A 20,277-nucleotide genomic window follows, 5' to 3' on the forward strand; every position below is an offset into this window, starting at 1 on the left:
AAAAAAAAAAAAACATTTATTGGGTATCCTAATCATACACTACGTTAAATGTTCCTTCTTTCTGAAACATTTAAAAAGCCATTTTTGTTTCTATATTTCAAATACGGATGTTCTTCTTCTTCCCATCCCCCTCCACCTATGTTATGGTCCTAATGTGGACCATAACTGAGCTGTTTCCATTCAGAAGGCTGAGCTGGCTTTAGCCTTTGTGTGCTTTGATGAGGTTCATCGGCGTTGTCGGTGTCTGCCTCCCCCTGACGTTGTAACTGCATTAAACTCCTCCACTGCGCACATTGTGCTCACGTGCTGCGATAAAACACGTGTGCTCATGCCATGTTTTCCAGGTGTGTTTGTAAAGAGCATGCTTGTTAGTAAGCCAGTGTTATTGCTACAATTGTGCCAAAATGCTTGAAAAAATGCATAATCGCTTCGGCTCCACACACAGCTGTTTCCAGGAGTCCCTTTAAACACAGCTGCTGCAGTTCTGCGGCCTTTAAACACTCCGCCCATGTTGTTCCTCCCTTCACGGTCCCCAAACGTGTCACCTCAACAACGGGCAGTAAAAGAAGCTTTTGTGCTCTCTGGGTCCTCACAGAAAAACACCGAAAGCACACGGCCAAGTGCCCGATGGCCGTCCGTGTGGTTTGCAGCATAACGTTTGTAAAAAAAACGGTGGCAAAGCGGCCGGTGTTGAACAGGGAGACTATTGTCTTGGCTCTCCTGGAGCCTGCTGGAGAGATTAAGCACCCAGAGAAGGGATGAGGTACAGAAGTGCGGTGGGAGGGACTGGGTCGCAGGGTTGATTCGAAGGGCTTGGATGGTGGTTTTGGAGTGTGTTGCAGGGGGGGGGGGGGGGGGGCGCTGTGTTCCTCCTCTTTTTAAATGAGAGTCGGCGAGGGCAGCCGAAGGCACGCAGAGTGTTGTAGTGCTCTGCGGCCATGTGGTTTGTATTAGTGAGGACAGCGTGTCTGGCACCAGGATGGAGAGTGGGTGGTGCAGGGGGGAGTTTAGGTTGTGTGAGGTTGAGAGGTTACAGGACATTTGGATTTCAGATACGAGGATATGACATTTCACGGTGAGAAAGTCCAGTGCGTTTCTATAAATCTTTGTAGATGCAGTTGGAAGTTGCGTAAACATAAATGCCGTACACACAAATACAATGTACTGGGACGTTTCAAAGACAATTTAAAACCTAGCTGCTGTTCAATCCTCACACTGGATTAATACCAGTGGAGCGCTATACTGTTGATGGTGTATTGTTGAGCTTTTGTTCCAAACATTTTCCCGTGCAAAGTCCTTATTATATGTCACACGCAACTTGCAGCGAAGTGTTGAAGACTGCTAAGTGACGTGACTGAATGCAAACATATCTTCTACCATCAATCACCGGTACATCCAGATAATTACAGGAGATGGACCGAATTACTGAGACCATATAATAAAGTGCCTCCCAACACATCTGGTGTCCAATAAATCCTTGTGAAGGGTGTCATGGACAAAGAGTTCAGTATAATGCAGTCAATCCAACAACAGCTGCAAAAATGACCACAGCACACCTGCATGACGGCCGGTCAGTAAAAGAGAATATAATAAGCTTTGTAGCAATGTGTTGCATTCTGTCACTCGGGGGGGAGCTCACGTGAAACCAATCCGTCCAGCTGGATCAGATGCCGGTGCTGCCGTCAGCAGCGGACCAGGACAGTGTGGCAGCAGGATCCCTGCAGTTGCAGAACAACGAGAGAGCTTACAGGCAAAAGCTCCAGGCCTACCAGCAGGCCCAGCAGAGACAGGCCCAGCTGGTCCACAAGCTACAGACCAAGGTGACGACGTTAGAATAATTGGGCCGGGACCTTTTGAAATTGTTACCTGGAAAAAAGAAATAGTTCCTTCGGCTCAACTGGGCATTATATATTTGTTTTATACAAGGTTCTTCAGTACAAGAAGAGGTGCGGGGAGCTGGAAGAGCAACTACTGGAGAAGACCTCGGAGTCTGAGAAGATGAGGCTGTTGGTATGTCTAAACCGCTGCTTCCCCTTCAAGGACAGCGTTGGTCAGACATTAATAATCCAATCTAAAGTCTTAAGGGCCTGCTGGGGTCCTCTAGAGGCCAGTCAGCATTATCACAATGACAACATGATACAATATATTCTAGGAAATCAAAAGGATGATGGAGAGCCACTATTTTTGTTCATCTAGTTCTTATTTATTGGACTGAACCATTATATCCCCATACATGCAGATATATTTCTGCAAAAAATCCAACTTTTAACATAAACGCAAGACACGGAATACACACACAGAACGTCTTCTATGCTGAATGTGCCAATTGCGTTAATGCAGGCAATAAAAAGCATTTATTACCCGGTAAAGGAATCGTGCAAACTAAACGCAAAACATGGATTTGTCCTTTTATTTAAATGTATGAAATTCCATAAAATAGAATTCTTTCCTTAGTGGCCTCAGAAGGGATTTCCACTGCAATGATGTTGCTTTACAAACATTAGGTAACTGCTAATGTACCATGTATGTGTTTCCAGCTGCAGGGCCACCTGGACTCGGCCCAGCGTCAGCAGCGGGCAGAGCAGGATCCCAACGAGGCTGTCCGCAATAAGTCCTCTCAGCTGGAGGAGGAGCAGAAGAGGTGAGTGATGGGCACCATGCAGAGCAGGTATCGAGCTTATCCAGCCAATAGAAAATTCATAGGAAGGAATTCATATCTGGGCGTTTCGGAAAAAGTGCGCAAAGTTTGGAATCCAGAAAATCCTCCACAGCAGCAGGGAGTAGCTAGTTGGATGCAGACTTTGAGCAGTAAATTCATGTGCCGACCCGTTAAGAAATTTGCCTTTTATTTCTCCGTCTCTTCTTGAGGAGCAGAAATCCCGCCATAATATTTTTCGGAGAAATGTGCGGACCAGCGACTCTCAGCAGCTTCTTGAGCTCACCCGCTGTTCCCCCCCCCCCCTGCGGGGCGAGGGGGCAAACCTGCCCTGGGCAGATCATCTCAGCATCCAATTTGTCAGGGAAAATTGGTGGGGCTCTGTTGGCTCGCTCCTCCAAAGCATTTTAATGATGCTTCTCATTAGGTGTGGGCCAAGCTCTGCAGCTGTGGCCAGGTTTTAATGCCCTATGATTTATACAGTTATGGAACTTTATTTGAAATGCTCATGGCAGGGACCCGATCGTTTCTACTGCCTGAAAAATCACTCTGCAGCAGCATTACCAAGATGTATCCACTTAAGCATGTTTCTGCTTATTGTTGGGATTACTGCAAGTCTTCTTAAACGGGATATCATCCCGTATAGGCAAACACGGCTTTGGCTTCCTTTCAGACGGATAACCAAACTTTGCCATGTGGCCGTCATTACTGTTTAGTGTGAGAATGACTTTGGTAAAAGCGGATCTTGATATTAACCCTAAGTGGACACAGATGGTATACAACTGTCTCCAATGTTCACTCCATAACTTTGGGAGATAAGGGGCGGATCTAAAGGCCACAGATGTGATACGTATGTACGGCAACATGAGTTTGGGTGCTGTGGACGGATTATAGGAGGGTGTACGTTTGTAAGGGGAGAAATACCAACTGGTCCTAACGCTTGTTATTTCCAGATGCGCCCGCCTCAGCCAAGTCAACTCTATGCTGCGGGAACAGCTGGAGCAGGCCGGCACGGTCAACCAGGGGCTGACAGAGAGCATGTGGAAGGCCCGCGAAGATGCTGACTTGTGTGATTCCCGTCTGCGCAGAGCGCAAGAGGTGAGGGACAATAACAAAGCACTTGAGACAAAAAAGCAAGACGGGAAGCTCTAGTTTATCCCTTTGTGCACAGATTGTGCAATTGAAGTCCTGTCGAGTTCACATGGGGCAGGAATTCCATTCATAGCCAGTTTTGCCAGTTCATTCTCATTCCCTGTTTTTTTCATTGCTATGATTTTGAGTTGTTGTTTCCTGTGAAAACATTCCAACTGCTGAGGGGGAGGAAAGTTTTGTGCAAACAATCTGGCGTTCGTGCTGTAAATGGGCCACATCTGTTGATTCAGGGAAATCCAATTATTTGTGTGTGAGTCCCGGAGTTCATATGTTGCGTGTTTTCAGCATCACAATGAAATGGTGGGTGCCATCGTTGCCCCCCCCCCCCCCCCCCCCCCCACCCTCCGGTCTCTAGTCCCCGTGTTCTCCGCCTCTCTCTGCAGACGTGCGCCTCCCGGCTGGGCCGCGAACAGGCTCGCGTCAGAGCACTGTGGCGCCAGGCTGCTTCCCTGCGGAGCGCCTTCACCCAGCTGAGGACTTTCACTGACAGGTGAGCGTGGCACACTGCCAGGACCCCTCCGGCCACGCAGGATTCCACAGGAACCCCCACCTCCTCTCGCTTCTCACACACACACACACGACGGTAACCAGAATCCGTCTGTCGCTCAGCCAGGATCAAAGTGAAACAGGTCAACAGGGTCGCCAGTACCTTGCTCATTGTTCCTTCACTGGGGAGGGCGGATGGCTTAAGGTGTCCGGCCTCACTTTTGAAATCATCCATCACGCCAGAAGCTTGAGGTTCAGATATTGCTTCTATCAGGCCGAACCGCTGTGAGCACTACTGGAGAGCAATTCCCCTTGATAATGATTGCTCGGCTCACAGACAGCTGTACCGTACTGTGATTTAAACTGAAGACACTTCAAAGTGAGCCACAGACCCTGAGCTCCAACACGCAAACAGACAGGTTTTTCAGTTGTTCTAATGGCTCACAACTGTATGAATAAAAACAGCACTTTGTGTTCTCTTTTCCTTTTGGATCTTTCATATGTTCTTATACATTCCGCAAGTCTTGACGCTCATTACTCGGTTCAACAGGACTCTGTCTGATATGCGGAGGGAGTACGTCGCTGCCAGCCAGCAGCTGCATGTGGCCTGCATGAACATAGAGGCCAAAGTAACGCAGGAGAGCACCTCTAGTGGCGTGGACATGTCAGACCTGGAGGGGCGGCTGAAGGACAAGTTGAAAGAGGCCATGCAGCTTCAGTGCCGCTGGGATGCTGAGAAAGTGGAACTGAACTCCAGGTAAAGTCATCTCCTCATTATTTCATCATGATGGAATTAATTGTTGCATGAAGAAGTCTTCGTCGTAAGTCAGTGGCAGGACTGTGGAGAATAAAAATGCTTTAAATAACTGAAATAGATATTCTGGGCCGGAGGTCGTCTATAGTGCAGGAAACAGGCTGAAGATTCGCATTCTTCCCATGATTGAAAGGAAAGCCAATAATAATTATCTCATGTGGAACCCCAGAACTTTGCACCGGCTTTGATCATAAAATCAAACATCTTTTTGGTGTCTTTTGCACTTCAGTCAGAGGACTGCAGGGTCAGCGCCTTTGTAGTCATCGTCACCTCCCATTGTCACACCCACAATCCTATGCAGCAAAATGATAGTGTTGATGCTCTAGTAGAGGAGGCGCACATGCCATTCTGCTGTCTTCCGTGTCTAAGATATCTGTGTGTGTGTGTGTGTGTGTGTGTGTGTGTGTGTGTGTGTGTGTCATTCCACTCTTTTTCCTTTTCCATGCACGTGGATCTCTATAGAATCCAGGAGCTGACTGACACAGTGAAGCACCTCCAAGGCCAGAGCAGCGCGAAGGATTCCAGCCTCTGCACCATGCAGATCAGTCTGGACAGGATGGTGGGACCTTGGGAATGATGACTGGGTAGATAGACGGGTGGTTAAGGGGTCTGGACCCTAGGCTTGATAAACCCCACTACTTCCTTGTCTAGAGGCCTGCCGTCTGGGGAATGTCAGGCCTGCTCTGTGTGCGCTGCTTATCTGACCTCAATGGTTTCCTGCTTAGGAGACGAGGAGAACTGAGGATAAAGCAGAGATGGAGGCCCTCCACACGGAGATCCAAGCCCTCCAAAATGTTCTCTGTCATGTTGACCAGGTCAGAACAAAACCGCACACTGACTTTGATCATACATTAGGGTCACCACACTAGAAAATAAATGGTGTTTTCTTCCATTCTCCTTGGTTGTATCTTCTGTATCCAGTTGGTTGGCGGTGAGGGTGGAGGCAGTGGATCTGATAATGCGTCCTCCTCACCTCTTCATTGCCGGTCTCCTCTGAGGAACACCACTCTGGTGGCTGTGCACAGGGCTCTCTCCAAGCATCAGAAACAAACACAGGTCCACCAATACAGGCTGCTCTCTGCTTATTGTATATCTATGTTTTTGAAAATCTGTAAAACATTGTATTCTTTTACTCTTTCCAGCATAGAAAATGCAGTCCGAAACGGGTTTTGATGAGTCAATTTAGCTTCATTTTAAGAGGCCGAAAGCCCCAAAAAAGTAGGGAACCTCTGGTCTGGAGAGATAATTATTGTTTCTTTACCTGCACATCACAAACAAACCGCAGGACCTGCGCGGGCGTCTGGATGCTTCCTTGGAGCAAGTGGCAACCCTGCGGGATCACCTGCAGGAGAGCGACACTGAGAGGAGAGAGCTGCAGCAGAAGATCCAGCAAGTAAGGAGGGAAAGTGAGGAGGCTAAGACCGCTCTGGAGGAAAACCTCAGAGAGGGCAACAGATACCGCTGCTCACTGGAGCTCATGTCCAGGTAAACACTGATCCTTTTTAAGACTGCAGATATAAAGCAGTTGCTAAGCTGTGGTTTCTGCTTCACATTTTCTCGGTTTTGTTATTTGTGAAATCGCCAATTGGCTTAAACGTTGCAATAATGACAATTATTGTACTTTGGTTTTATGTTTAGTCAAGTAGCAAATTTGACCATAATTATCAGATCATATTTAAATTGTAATTTAAATGTATTGCATTGAATCAGCAAAATCATTTTTATAAAGAATTGTTTATATTGGGATGTTTGTTTTTGTTTTACCTTGATGATGACGTCTCCTCCTCCTCCTCCTCTGCCTCTCTCGGCCTCCGTGGCTCCCAGTGAGAAGGGCGGCGTGGAGAAGCGGCTGTCCCGGCTGCAGCACGAGGCGGACTCCCGGTGTGCCGAGCTGGAGGCCCTGCGCGACTCCTCGCTGGAGCTCCAGAGACAGCGGGACCTCCTCAGGGAGCAGAGGGAGGACCTGGAGAAGCAGCTGGCACGCCAGCGCACGGAGGCCCAGAGAGGGTACCGGAGGATGGCCGTAACACGACACACATCCCGTCACCCGCGATTATTTTCAAGCACCGTTTGTTTACAGTTCAGATCAGTAACACATGTCATTCTCCGGCCGGCGATGCACCCAGATGACATTGGGAGGAAAATGTAAATGATTTACATTGCGTTACTGCGCTCATGCAAGAAGGAATCTTTGAGAAATTTGATTAGCTGAGAATTACAGCAGGACATGCGATACAGCGAAAAAAGCAACGCCAACTCCCTCGGTGGCCTTTGGCCCCAACATCACCCCCACCTTTATAAAGGAGATAGATTGCTGTAATGGAATTTAGTTTGAATAAATAACCTGTGTGTGTGTGTGACAAAGAAACAATGGGTAAGAGAGTCATGTATTGTGTTGCATTGTGTATTTCAGCGAGAGGAGTCTGGAGGAGCTTGAAAGGAAACACTCGGTTGTGCGTCAGGAGCTTGTGGCGGTGAAGGAGGCACTGAGTCAAATCACCCTGCAGAAGGAGGTGTTGGAGGATGATAAGTCCAGCCTCGCTTTGGCTCTCGGCAAGGTACGGACGGCTTTATTGCGCCTCTGGTCTGTATAATTTACCGTGAGGATAAAATTTGTCTCATATTTACGGTTTACTTTGCAGAAGGAGTCCCAGAGTGCTGCACACGAGTTAGCCCTCACCAAACTACAGCATCAGGAGGCTGCCCTTAAAGATTCTCTGGCTAAAATGGCTGCCCTGAGCGAAGGCCTGGCCAAAGACAAGGTGGAACTCAATCGCATTCTGCTGCAGGTGAGTAGCCATGCGTTGTGTTGATAGGAACGAAGAGTGTAACGGAGCAAAAGAGAAGTCATTTGGTTTCCCTTCCAGACTGAAGGTGAGAAGACAGAGCTCGCTGAACACAGACGGGAGGCTGAAATGGAGCGGGCGGCGGCCCGGGAGGAGACCGCACGTGTGCAGCAAGAGATGATGGATCAGCTCGCTGAGAAACGAGCCCTGGAGATCACCCACGGCCACTTGCAGGGTGTCTGCCAGAGGCTAGAAGCAGAGCTGAGGCTCCTGCAAGAGGAGAAGGCTCGGGCCCTGGAGCAGCACTCCCAGGTCAGAGGCCCCTGGCCGGTCAAACACAGGTTGAGAGCCGTTTGAGCCCCGCTGGGTGTTTTATGAATGACTTGCACAAATGTGAACTGAAAAAGATAAATAGATAGACACATAATATATCCAATAAATGAACACCTCAAATATTCCCATTCTTCCCTCCACAAGATCCAGATCCCCGTGTTTGGACCCCATAAGAATGAGAAGAATCCTCTCCGGTTTTGTTATCTGTTCTGAATGTGAAACTGGGATATCCACGTTGATCTCGGCTAAAATATAACAAACCTAAACAATTTGACAAATACCATCTAAATACTTTTAGACAGCTTATCTGTAAAAATAAATCAGCTGTGTATAAAACAAGCGCTGGAGTGGCCCCATTGCACCAAGCTCATGTTTCATCCCCTTAGTGGGCGCCACTCACGTCCATAACCACTCTCATATTTGCTTAAGGAGAGGCTGAAAGACATCATGTAATATTTATTTAGTGTGAGTTCATTGTAGTTTGGTTTGAAATCAACTTGCAGCGATTATTGCTTTTCAAACAATTTGTTGCAGTGAAATATTAGATGTTGCTGGGGCCATTATAGATTCAACGATGATGTGATGCTTTGTTAGTAACTGGCAAGGGAAAATACAATTTTGAGATCTGAAGGTCAACAATAATAAAAAAGGAATTTGTTTCAGAATGGGCCTTATTATTGTTTAATTTAAACCAGGAGAATAACCCAGTTTCACATTTTGGTATATGTGTTAATTTGCTTTGTTGCCGAGCGTTAGATGAGATCGATGCCACTCTCTAGCTGGTTAGCTTAGCTTAGCATGAAAGAAATGACAGCATCTCTAAAACTCACAAATTCAGACGTCCTACCCGGCTTGCTCAAACTGTACACAAACAGCAATGTAAAGATGACAGGCTGTGGTTTTACGAGGAGTTACGCACTGGAACTCTTGGCTCGGCCGGTGCACTCTTGTTGTCACAGGGAGGTTGCCAGGCGGAGCGGCAGAGGCTTCAGGAAGTCCCCGGCCAGGCCAAAAAATAATTCCTGCACATAACCCCTTGTAAAATCACAACATGTTGGTTTTACACCTCATTTCCCATTACGCAGTTGAGTAAAACAGATATAAAATGTTTTCAGCTGGAGAGATGCCGAAGGGGCGGATTTGCCTTTGGACAGTGCGTAGCTGTTTCCCCATTGCTTCCAGTCTAAATGCTAAGCTAAGCTAATTGCCTGCTGGCTCCAGCTTCATGTACAGCACATCAATAGATCATTAGATTGGTATCGATCTTGTCGCCTTGCTCCCAGCAAGAGAGTAAATAAGCCAGTTTCCCAGTGCGTTGAAATATTCAGTGTAGAACCTGTCAAGTGCCTTAATTAATGTTTCACCCCGACCTTTTTAACACAGGACAATCGTCTCCACAGCGCCTTCACGCCGTAATCTGTTCCTGGATTGTATACATGCTGAATAGAATTTAGGCGGTTCCGCATCAACTGCACATTTTCCCAGTTCATTACTTTTCCTGCTCGATATGGGTCCTGTGGTGTGTCACAGTGATTTAAGCGGTGCCTGGGAACAACTCGTAACCCCACTGATCATTTTTGGGGGTTTTTCATGCGGCGCATTTGTTATGGCCCTGCAGTTCCTATACACTGTCATGGAACGCTTAACGTTTTTTTAATTTATGCTTCATAACAGCAAAAAGAGGGTTATGTAGAGTTCAGTGTTAGGGAAGCTAATGTGAGTGCACAACATGTAGAGGTTGGGTGGTTCCTTCGCAACCCGACAGACAAACAATACCAACTGTGTTCCTCCGTACTCGCTCTCGTGGAAATACAATTGTGATTGTGATTACTATGCAATTGAGAAGCAAAAATGATAAATGAATTAATGATTTCTTTTTTTAAAATTTGTGTTTGTGTCCAGGTCAACAGGCAGATGCAGACTGTGTCAGAGGAGCTTTGTGCGTGCAGGAAGGAGCTTGAGGCACAGACCGCAGCCCAGAAGAGAGCTGCCCAAGACAGGGAGGAGCTGGCCAAGGCCGGGGCCGCTCTGGATGTCAGGCTAAACTCCGCTGACCGAAAGGCATGTGGTCTCACGCAGGAGCTCGCTGCACTTAGGTTTGTGTGTGTTTATATGTGTGGTCTCACCTCTAAAAGAGTCGGGGTTCGGCTCGTATGGTGGAGAGTGGAAGGAGTAAATCTCCCCACAAGCACCAAAAGGAACCCGACGATTGTTTGTTCAACTCAGGCCCACTGAGAATGCGTAGATATGGTCATTTGTTTTAACATTTCAAGCAAAGTGGACGTAAGCAAGGCAAGTCACTTGTAACATGAGTCTTTAAGTAACATGGTTATATTTGGAAACTATGCTTATGATGGATCATTGGATTTTACGACCTGCACCTACTGGGGGGGGGTTTCAGGGCTCAAACCCTTTCACCACTGTGTTCCAGAGCGGAGAAGGAGTCCCTCGAGACGGCGCTGGATGAGAGCCAGGAGCTTGCCTCGTCTCTGGAGGTCGAGTGCACCAGGATGGAGGGGGAGAAGCGCAGCTTGCTCTTGGCTAACGAGGCCTTGATGCGTGAGTAGCCCCCTCCCTCCGAGAACCCTGCCGTCCTCGGTGCCAAGCAAGCCCACTGGCCATGAAGCCTTTCCAACGGCCCACTAGAGATCCATATTTCAGCTCTGAGCTCTGCAACAGCTGGGCTGCGTGATCACTGGTGCTGCTTGCTCAGCGGACCAGCGTCCCACCACCACGCACAAACACACATGGATCGGATAAGTCGTGTTAAGCTAGCATGTTCCACATAAAGACACAGATGATTGTTCCCTATAAACAAAACTGTGAATCAAAGTCTTGCTGATCCTGAGGGCCTCCATCTAGTTATTGAGTGGGATTTTGAAAGATATTGGATGCATCTGTCCAGGCGATGCCGCTCGGGTGCGTGCGGATGCTGAACGGCAGTCTGCGCAGGCGGCGCAGGAGTGCACCAAGCTGGAGGAGAAGCTGGCCCAGGTGGAGAGGAGCGGCCTGCTGACCCTGAAGAGCAAAGAGCAAGTTCACAGAGAGCAGCTTGAAGCCGAACGACGGCAGAAGGTTCAGTGACACTTGAGTGGTCACGTTGGGCTCAACAATAAATCCAATGCTTTCGCCATATATTAACTAATTAGGAGTGTGTGAGCAGGAACAACAGTGCGCCGAGCTGACAGTTCAGCTGGAGCAGGCTGAGGAGCAGCTACGTAGACGGCGGGAAGAATGGCGTCTGCACAGCCAGAAGGAGCTGCAGCAGGTGCAGGAGGAGCTGACCAGGCAGCAGCAGGAGTTCAACCAAAGCCTCCTGCGGGCTGAGAGTGAAAAGCAGCAGGTGTGTGTGCGGTGATCAAAGTGGAGAGAAGTATTTTAATGCAGGCTAAGGCTTGGAGAATTGTCGCATTACCAGTTACCAGTGAATGTCCATCAAAAGCAGTTTGTCCAAATTCCTGGGGCCAAACCTTTTTGTGAGCTACATTGCGAATGACCCTGACGTTGCAGTCTGTTGTGACCAGGCTTTGTCCCAGAAGGAGGCAGAGAAGGCTGCCCTCATGGAGAAGCTCGCCGCCCTGCAGCAGGACCTGGCCGCAGCAGGCATGGAGCAGGAGCGCGTGCAGCGGGAGGCACTTGGCAAAACGCAGCAGGAAAAGGTAACGATAGGGCAGGCGTTGCGTTGGCCCTGTTGTCCTTGTGCTTTACATCTCACTCAGCCCACCGTCGGTCGGACCTCTGTGTTCCAGAACGCCGCGGCCGTTCTTCAGTCTGAGCTGCGAAACTTACAAAGTCAATTTGAGGAATCCTTAAACTCCCATGAGGATACCAAGAAGAGTCTGATTGAGCAGGTCAGAGAGTTAAACCAGCAGAGAGAACACACACAACAGGAGGTGAGAAACCCTTTTACACGCTTCCATTTAGACACACAGTACATATCGTTGATATTGATATGAACAGGGATCTATGGAGTAAAAAATGAAAAGGAGGATCACAGAAGTGGAAAAACAGGCTTGTTTGTCTTGGCTTCGGATGGATCTGCTCCTCGCGTGTGGGGAGGTTTGCACCAATTAGCACCAGAGTGAGGGAGAGCCATTTACCATCGGCCGCTGTTGACATTGGCCAAAGCCGCAGGGCTTAACTAGCATCAAGGTGCCATCAGGTGCAGAGTGCGCAGCGCCAAATCCTACAAGGAGACGCGGTGTCCAGTCTTAAGGCCCCCTCCCGGCACTCACTGCGTGTGTCTTTTTGCTGGAGGAAAATCTTGTTCCATTGACCTTAATACAAACATAAAAGTGCAATAAAGGGCCACAATTTTGGCCCAGTGTCATACCTCCCGGAGCCGAATGAGAGCCGTAAATCTCATCTCTTGGGGTTGCTTGAGGTCAGGGTAGCAGCCACAGGGTTGCTGGGCGTTTTAGTGAAATAACAAGCTCACAGTCACCTCATTAAGATGTAACTGCAGAGTTGTAAGGCCTCGCCATGGCTTGATTTAAAGGCCTGGTTTCCCTGGAAAAGGGGATTGTTTATCTGTGTGGGACTTTGTGGTTTTGACAAAAAAAAAGCAAAAAAACAAGAATCCTCCTGTCTTCGCTCTGTCTCCTTAGTCTTGTCAGAGTGTAGTGAATGAGGTTGTGTGGGGCCAGGGCAGAAGAGTTCTGAGGTTTGGACAGCCCTCCTCGCCATATATCAAGTCAAGCTTTGGCAACGCCGTCATATTTGGCTGCCACCCCTGACCGTTTCCTTGTTTGATTATTTTCACTAATCCCATCGCAGGGATCTCTTGTCAGACTGTGACAAAGGAGGAGTGAGAGTTTGCGGCAGAGAGCTAGTGAGCATGAAAGCGGAAAACAGCGGGCGGAGGGAGAGGGAGAGATGGGGGAGAGGATACGGTCCCTGGTACCATAATATGAAATCAAAGTTTGAGTTAACCCCTTGTGTAAATAAGCCGGTGGGGGAGTGTTTATTTTCTCCCTTGCAGCAGCGAGAGGCTGGCTCCGCTGGGACTCGAGGTCCCCCACTCCCATCCACATAACACAACACTGCCGCCCTCGTATTCCCTGCCCCTCACCTCCGCTATCCGACCTGCTCCCCCACCCAAAGAAATTCTGATAAAATAAAGTATAATTGGCAAGATCAGCACTGGCTTGTTTTTTCTCACATTTGAGTTTATGAGAAAAAATCCTCTTGTGTGGCCTCTGAACATAACACTCCTCCTCATCCTGCTCGGTGGAGCTGCTGTTTATCGTTTGGCTCTCCGTGGATTCCTTACACTGCGCAGTAAGGGGATGGGGAGAGACAGCACCTGGCTACAGGCCCGACTGGCTCTCATCCATGCCCAGATAAGCTCTGTCCTCCCTGCTTTTCTCACCACACACAGCATATTGCAATAAAACAGAATATAGGTCACGCAGTGTCCTGAGATTGTGCGTACAGCACTTAAAGTAGTTGACGTGGAGGTTTAGTTTTCAAACAATGACCCTCAAATATGTTATCTGATCCCAAATCAGCCTTGCAGTACGTTGATGGATTGTTACTTTTCAATTTGGATGATTACATACATGTGTTTGAGCTTTCAATGTACTGTAGATAACAGCCTAATAGAAGTTTTGATGGATTTTGAGGTTATACATTTGTAATGAAAACAGACAGTTTTTACATGATTTCCTTTTTGTTTGTTAGGCTTAGGTCCATATTAACTCTTTAATTGACTGTTTATAATAAGATATTTATACACACAATGGTTACATTTACCACCAAATAAACTATTGACATCAATCAAGAAACCAGGAAGAAGAAAGTTCAACTTGATTCACACCTTTTATCATCCATCATCTGTAACATGAAGTTAGAGGGGCTTCGCCGGCAGCTGCAGGAGGCAGCGGATGGTCTTATTAAAGGGCGAAGGGAGTTGGTTGAGGCTCACAGACAGCTCCAGGAGTGTGCACGGGAGCGGGACAATCAAAGGAAAGACTCCCTGGACCTGAGAAGGCTTTTGGGGGACGAGACCAGAGAGAAAGAGGCTATCCAAGCCTCCAACCAGGAGCTAAGAGCTTCCATCAAGAGAGCCGAGAGCGACAACAGCAGGTACGGGTGTCACACGGAACCGCAGATTTCCTGTCGTGCCATCGGCCTGTCTGGTTCATTTGAAACACATCTCCACCAGCTTAAGACGAGCCGTGGAGGAGAAGGAGCAGAAAGCTGCCGTCTCAGAGGAGTGCAGGAGCTCGATGCACCAAGAGGCAACCACCCTACGGGGTAGTATGAGGGAGCTGGAGAAGTCTCGCCTGCAGGCGCGCAGAGACGTGCAGGAGCTGCGCAGACAGGTGAAGGATCATTAAGCCAAAATGCTTTCCGACCGATTAATTCCAGATAAAGGATCACCTCCGTGTGGTGTGCTCTGTGTGAATGCGAGCAGGTAAAGGTCCTTGGGGGCGAGAACGGCCGTCAGAAACAGGAGCTGCGAGAGCTGCAGGCCCGTTTGTGTCAGGAGGAGCAGAAGGAGGAGGAGGCGCGGCGCGAGGCTTTCACTCTCAAGCAGAGAGTCTTGGAGTGCGATGCCGGCAGAGAGGCAGCGCTCAATGAGGTAGAAGGCCTCCGGGAAGCCAACATCCCCCCTGTGAGGAATACCTGCCGCACTCACGCAGACACAGAAAGACCGAACGGTAGAACACGGTCTGTTCTACTGCAGCACCGACGGGTTGTCGGGTTTCACTGTGGAACATTGTGGATACACACGCTGAAAAGCGGTTTAATAAAGAAAGACCATTTTAATGCAAACTACCAGAACAAAATAAGGGTTATGTTTTGATTAATAACGAGGCCGGACAAATTAGTCTTTCTATTCTAATTAGTGAGTGTTGTTTTTTTAACCTACTGGTCCCATAACCCCATTCTTGGGGTCCCAAAATTCTCACGACCGCAGCAGCTGGTGTTGTCAAGTTAATGTATGGCATGAAGGCAACTGAATGGTTTCCTCATTATTATGATATATTTAAGGTCTGGTTCATGTATCCTCTTTTAAAACTAAATACAATACACATTAAACGACAGCCTTTAGATTATCTACCAAAAACAATACCAAAATATTGTGTAGTTGGTTCATATTATGCCTCAGCCTTAACCTCTCATGTCATGTTAAAGCACACTAACCCCAAAACCACGTTCACATTATTTGCCAGATAAAACTCGAGTCGTTTTTCTTTGGGTATTAGATGCCAGTGTTGCTGTTTCCCCGTTGCAGCTAGACTGATATTCAGGCCGTCACACATATCTCTGCAAACGTGACATCCTGTTCTCCAAACTCAACTCCCTTAATAAGACCCGCTGATCCTCATGTAAAGGAGCACACTGTATCTGTATACTGACGTGTGTGTATGGTTGCAGGTTTCAGCTCTGCAGCGCCGTGTGCTGGACCTGGAAGCCTCGGAGCGTCAGAGTCAGGAGCTGCTGCAGGACAAAGAGGCTTATCACCAGCAGTGCGACCAGAAGCACAGCGGAGCAACAGCACAGCTGGAGGAAGCGCTAGACGACGCCGGCATCCAGATCAAGCAACTCGCCGAGCAGGTCGGCCTCGCAGAGAGCAAAGTCCAGGGCCTGCAGGAGCGGCTGGGCGCCAGCGATGCACAACGCAGGGACCTGGAGCTCAAGTTGGCAGGGCTGTATTCAGCTCTGTGCCGCGCTGCCGGCACCCACCAAGCGAGGCTTTCCGGTTCACCTGCGTCCCGCAAACGGTCCCCCTCTCCCCGGAAGAACTGCCTGCAAGTAAAAGGTATTGTCATGGCTGTTCATAATAACATGTGGCAAATGTTTGCATATGTTTGGCTCGAAAAAGTGTGTTCTCTGGTTAGGGGGAGACAATGAGACGGATGGATGTGTGTTGTCCTTGTCTCGTGGAGAAGAGGAACATCTGGATGTGGACATAGTGCACGCCGCCCTGCGGGAATTCCAGCAGGAACTCAGGGACACACAAAGAGAGAGGGTAAAAGTGAGCGTTCTGATTGGGATTGTTAGCTTGAAGCTTTCCCGCCAGATCTTCCCAATAAATAAATTGCAATAAATGAAGGGAATTCACTGTATATATTTCATCAGAGCAGTTGTTATTGTGTTATTCCCTCAGGAGGAAGCCAAGACTCAGGTGGTTGTTCTGAGTCAGCAGGTGACGGACCTACTAGACAGCCAGGATAAGTCGGCCACTCAGCTGCTTCAACTACAGAGGTCCCTGAAGCAATCAGAGCAAGGTGAGAAGACCAGCGGATCCTATGGACACAGTCATAACAGTTACTTATTCTGCGTAGACTGACTGCCCATTCAACAATTCAACATATTCCAGGGAAAAGAGAGATGGCAGAGCGGTTGCAAAAGGCCCATGCATCGCTTTCCTTGCAAGAACGTCACAATGACAGGGAGAAGAGAAGCCTTGGGGAGGAAGTAGTCCAGCTCAGAACCAGTCTGCGAGCTGCTGAGGCTGAGACAAGGGCACTGCAAGTATGTCCAAGGCAAGGAGATCGATATTTACCAGAACCGAGCGCATCGTCTTCAGTGACGAACGATAAACTGTTCTGTGCCAACTCCTCCGCAGGACACGTTGGAGCCCCTGCAAGGTTTGGAATCGCGAACAAACGTAGAACAACAGAAGCTGAAGCAGTCCCTGCATGCAGCGGAGAGCCGGGCGAGCCGCCTGGAGCTCTCCCAGCGCACCCTCGAGGGCGAGCTGCAGAGGGCCCGGCTCCTGGCGGCGGAGCTGGACGCAGAGGCGGGCGCCCTGCGGGAACGACTGACGGAGCTGAGGAGGAAGCTGAGCGACAGCGAGGACCGCGGCGCCGCGCTGAGGCTCAGCGAGGAGACGCTGGCCACGGCGCTCGCTCGGGCCGAGCAGCACGAGAGCCAGTTGAGAGAACAGATCCACAAACTGTCCAGCACCCTCGGCGACCGCAGGACCAGCGGCGGAGCCCTGCAGGAGCAGCTCGCACAGCTGCAGAGGGCTGTGACTGCCAGCGAGCAGGACCGAAGGCTGCTGCAGGTACAGAGAGTAACGTGAAATAAAGAATCTTCACTACGTGTTTTTCTATTTGCAAGCTTCCCCCCCATCTCTCAGTTCATGGGTGTTGGATTTAAACATCAAAATAAGATGTATAGCCAGGCCCTCGTAGCGGTGCTTTGATTTACAGTGCAGCAATGTCACCTTCTCAGCTACACACTCAGCACTTTTACTATTCAAACGACCAAGCAATAAAGTACTCAGGCAACCTCATTAATTGTCCAAGAGCTTCTCAAGAGAGCTCTTCAGGCTAAGTTTTGGACTACACTTTAAAGATACTGGGCAAACAAAACATGACGTAATTAGTATAAATCTCCTGATTTACTCAAAAGCTGTCAGGTCATTGTAGTAAAACGCGAAAAACAAAACACTTCCCTGCAACAATACGGTGAGGGTTGTAAAAACGACCCAGATGTAAGGGTCGGCCGTAATAATAGTGTTTGGTGAAACCGAGTGGCTCATTGTATACCAACGTATGTGTGCCCATAGGAACGCCTGGATCAAACCCGAAATGCCCTCTCCGAGAGGAAGAGGCTGAGCCACGCACTAACAGAGCAGACCCAGGACCTTCAAAGAGCCCGAGAGGACTTGGAGCTTAAAAACTCTGAGCTGGAGAAGCACAACAGGACCCTGAAGGAGGTGAGTCTCACCGCAACCAAAGGAGCGCCGGTCGAGGCTCCGCTTTGATGTGCCGATGATTGACTGTGTCCCAGAGCCTGAAGCAGCAGCAAGATGCTGAAGCGCAGGCCCAGGAGAGCTCCCAGCAGCTGCACCGAGAGAAGGAAGAACTCCAGGAGCAGGTCACCCATCTGCAGAGCTCTCTGCTACAGCTGCACAGCGAGAGGGCAGAGATGGAGAGGGCGCTGGCGCGCCTCGGTAAAGACAAGTCAACACTCCGAAAGACACTGGAGAGGGTGAGCGGACCCATCGGATGCACTGTACTTCAGAAATAGTTTTCCAAGAACATCAAACAACTTTTCGAGACTTCGAGAAAAGTGTTTGTGCTGAATATGAGGTAAAATATCTGAAATGTAAGAGGGATCCAAACCACAAAAGGGCTTTAAAATGTAATTAATAGCATCTTACTGTCAATTCTGAAGCTGCTGGAAGCCCGGGTACATATACAGCCAGGACTGAAGTAATAGGTGTTTAGTGTCGGTCAGAAGCCTCGCTGCCGCATTCTGGATCAAGTGGAGACACACAATTGCCAGAACATTAAGGCACAATTTCATTAACCGGAGGAGATAATCTGAATAATTAGCTGTTTCATCGCGCTCGTCATTTGCGCTTCTCCTGATCCTGAAGCCGTGGAAACGTGTAGGTGGACTGTGGGTGGAAGCTGGGCTCCTGCTACGCCTCTAACAGGAAGGCACACGGGTGGAGAGCGGTCATGGTAAAGTCGTTCGCGTAATGTCACCCTCGTGTTGTCGTCAGGTGGAGATGGAGAGGCTGAGGAGGGAGGAGGCGGAGGCGGCGGCGGCCAGGGAGAAGGGTCAGTCGGGACGGACAGTCCGCTGCCTGGAACAGGAGCTGGCTGAAAAGCAGGCTGAGCTGCAGACTGTGCAGGTGAGAGGCTGTGAGAGGAGGGAGAGGGGGGAGGGCACACAGGACAGGGCCAATAAGCACAAACTTGCCTGGGAAAGCATGTGAGGGGTCATGACCTCGTTAACCCCAGAGTCAGGAAAACACATCCTTCCACTCAGCAACCTTTCTCTAACTTGGGTAAACCTGTGTGGACGGCCTCCAGGCCCAAGCCTCCCAGCTGGAGCACGCTCACGCACAGCGCCTCCTGGAGGTGACGGCCCGCCATCACCTCGAGTTGGATGCGGAGACCAAGCGCCTGCGAGACAGCCAGTTTGAAGCAGAGCAGGCCCTGGAGACAAGGGAGAAGGCACATCGGCAGAGGGTCAAAGGCCTGGAGGAGCAGGTATTTGAAGTCTATGTGTGGGGTCTTTGGTTTGGAAGGCCCTTTAATTTTGTGCTACATGTTTGCGTCTGTGCATTCGCCGGCCATTAGGTGCTGACCCTGAGAGAGCAGCTGGATCAGGAGACGACAAGACGACAGGCCTATTTCAATCAGATGCTCCGTCGCGGTGTGTAAGTGGAGCCCCCGGCGTGGAGCACGCAGCGCCCCCGGCTCCCTCATTCACTGCTCCTCTGGCAGCCCGCCAACAACGTCACGCGACGAGCCGCCTCCACATTTGGAAACACACGCGTGCACAGCGGATTATGTTAATCTGCGGGAAAACTCAACAACAACAAACAATGGGTGTTTTGTTTAGAGGTGGACTGGATGTGCCAGATTGTTTTAAGGATTTCCTCCGGCTCGCTGCAGTTGGCGTTTCTAAGTCTGTTTATGCCGTGTCTTTTTTTTTTTTTTTGGAAACATTTTGAGGAAAGATTTCCTTAGTTGGTGCTTCATTCTGCTCTAGTGATTGTTCCTGCACTCATTTGTCATATTGATGCACCGATTGTGAACGTCACGTAATAACTGCTTGTGTACACTAATGACAATGTCTCTCCAAATATTTACAATAATTGTTTGCAGATTTTCCCGTCGCTGTGGCGAGTGTCTCATACGGATTCCATAGTGCAGTGCAGTTGTTTTTACCCTTTTTTTAATATCATGTGTGCGAGAGCTTTGATTGTTTTTAATAAACTGGGTGTATCACAACATATTTGTGGGGGCGGGGCGGTGTGTGTGTGTGTGTGTGTGTGAGGACGGCACTGCCCTGTCATGGCATGCAAGTCTGGGCGTTTGGTTCGCACCATTAAAAGCCTCCGTGGATTCAGTGTTGTGGGCGAGAGGATGACCTTCGCTCTCTGTTGCCACTGCTGTCCAAGTGTTTTTACCCCCCCCCCCCTCACTGTGATCCTTCCCAACCCAACATCTTAAGACGAAAACTGCTCTTCACCATCACACAGCGCAGTCATAGCGTATCTGCAGCGTGCGTGGGAGCGTCCATACTCACTTTACAGGACGCGTCCTCATCCTTGGTAAGAGTACACG

The 20,277-nt window shown here is 49.2% G+C and overlaps 1 protein-coding gene across 8 annotated transcripts in view; it reads left to right on the forward strand.

Annotated features, from left to right (window-relative positions):
- crocc2 (ciliary rootlet coiled-coil, rootletin family member 2) overlaps nucleotides 1-19,941 on the forward strand; it is a 25,614-nt gene extending 5,673 nt beyond the window's left edge. Inside the window, exons 4-36 of one of the 8 annotated variants that reach the window (XM_078107575.1) lie at nucleotides 1,659-1,820; nucleotides 1,927-2,010; nucleotides 2,538-2,641; nucleotides 3,610-3,754; nucleotides 4,192-4,298; nucleotides 4,845-5,051; nucleotides 5,571-5,667; nucleotides 5,834-5,923; nucleotides 6,030-6,164; nucleotides 6,394-6,593; nucleotides 6,933-7,115; nucleotides 7,522-7,666; nucleotides 7,751-7,897; nucleotides 7,976-8,206; nucleotides 10,130-10,323; nucleotides 10,659-10,786; nucleotides 11,133-11,302; nucleotides 11,391-11,570; nucleotides 11,752-11,886; nucleotides 11,977-12,120; nucleotides 14,076-14,314; nucleotides 14,394-14,553; nucleotides 14,646-14,846; nucleotides 15,614-15,998; nucleotides 16,078-16,214; nucleotides 16,347-16,467; nucleotides 16,560-16,714; nucleotides 16,809-17,249; nucleotides 17,757-17,906; nucleotides 17,981-18,181; nucleotides 18,702-18,833; nucleotides 19,015-19,194; nucleotides 19,285-19,941. In XM_078107575.1, the coding sequence (XP_077963701.1) occupies nucleotides 1,659-1,820; nucleotides 1,927-2,010; nucleotides 2,538-2,641; nucleotides 3,610-3,754; nucleotides 4,192-4,298; nucleotides 4,845-5,051; nucleotides 5,571-5,667; nucleotides 5,834-5,923; nucleotides 6,030-6,164; nucleotides 6,394-6,593; nucleotides 6,933-7,115; nucleotides 7,522-7,666; nucleotides 7,751-7,897; nucleotides 7,976-8,206; nucleotides 10,130-10,323; nucleotides 10,659-10,786; nucleotides 11,133-11,302; nucleotides 11,391-11,570; nucleotides 11,752-11,886; nucleotides 11,977-12,120; nucleotides 14,076-14,314; nucleotides 14,394-14,553; nucleotides 14,646-14,846; nucleotides 15,614-15,998; nucleotides 16,078-16,214; nucleotides 16,347-16,467; nucleotides 16,560-16,714; nucleotides 16,809-17,249; nucleotides 17,757-17,906; nucleotides 17,981-18,181; nucleotides 18,702-18,833; nucleotides 19,015-19,194; nucleotides 19,285-19,368 (5,574 nt within the window). In that variant the 3' untranslated portion in view covers nucleotides 19,369-19,941. Of the gene's footprint in view, nucleotides 1-1,658; nucleotides 1,821-1,926; nucleotides 2,011-2,537; nucleotides 2,642-3,609; nucleotides 3,755-4,191; nucleotides 4,299-4,844; nucleotides 5,052-5,570; nucleotides 5,693-5,833; nucleotides 5,924-6,029; nucleotides 6,165-6,393; nucleotides 6,594-6,932; nucleotides 7,116-7,521; nucleotides 7,667-7,750; nucleotides 7,898-7,975; nucleotides 8,207-10,129; nucleotides 10,324-10,658; nucleotides 10,787-11,132; nucleotides 11,303-11,390; nucleotides 11,571-11,751; nucleotides 12,121-14,075; nucleotides 14,315-14,393; nucleotides 14,554-14,645; nucleotides 14,847-15,613; nucleotides 15,999-16,077; nucleotides 16,215-16,346; nucleotides 16,468-16,559; nucleotides 16,715-16,808; nucleotides 17,250-17,756; nucleotides 17,907-17,980; nucleotides 18,182-18,701; nucleotides 18,834-19,014; nucleotides 19,195-19,284 lie in introns of those variants that run through there. The other 7 variants (XM_078107576.1, XM_040185181.2, XM_078107570.1 and 4 more) reach the window with 7 other exon arrangements.
- The last annotated feature ends 336 nt before the right edge of the window (nucleotides 19,942-20,277 follow it).

The sequence above is a fragment of the Gasterosteus aculeatus genome, chromosome 8, assembly GCF_964276395.1.
Source record: "Gasterosteus aculeatus chromosome 8, fGasAcu3.hap1.1, whole genome shotgun sequence".
NCBI lineage: Eukaryota > Metazoa > Chordata > Actinopteri > Perciformes > Gasterosteidae > Gasterosteus > Gasterosteus aculeatus.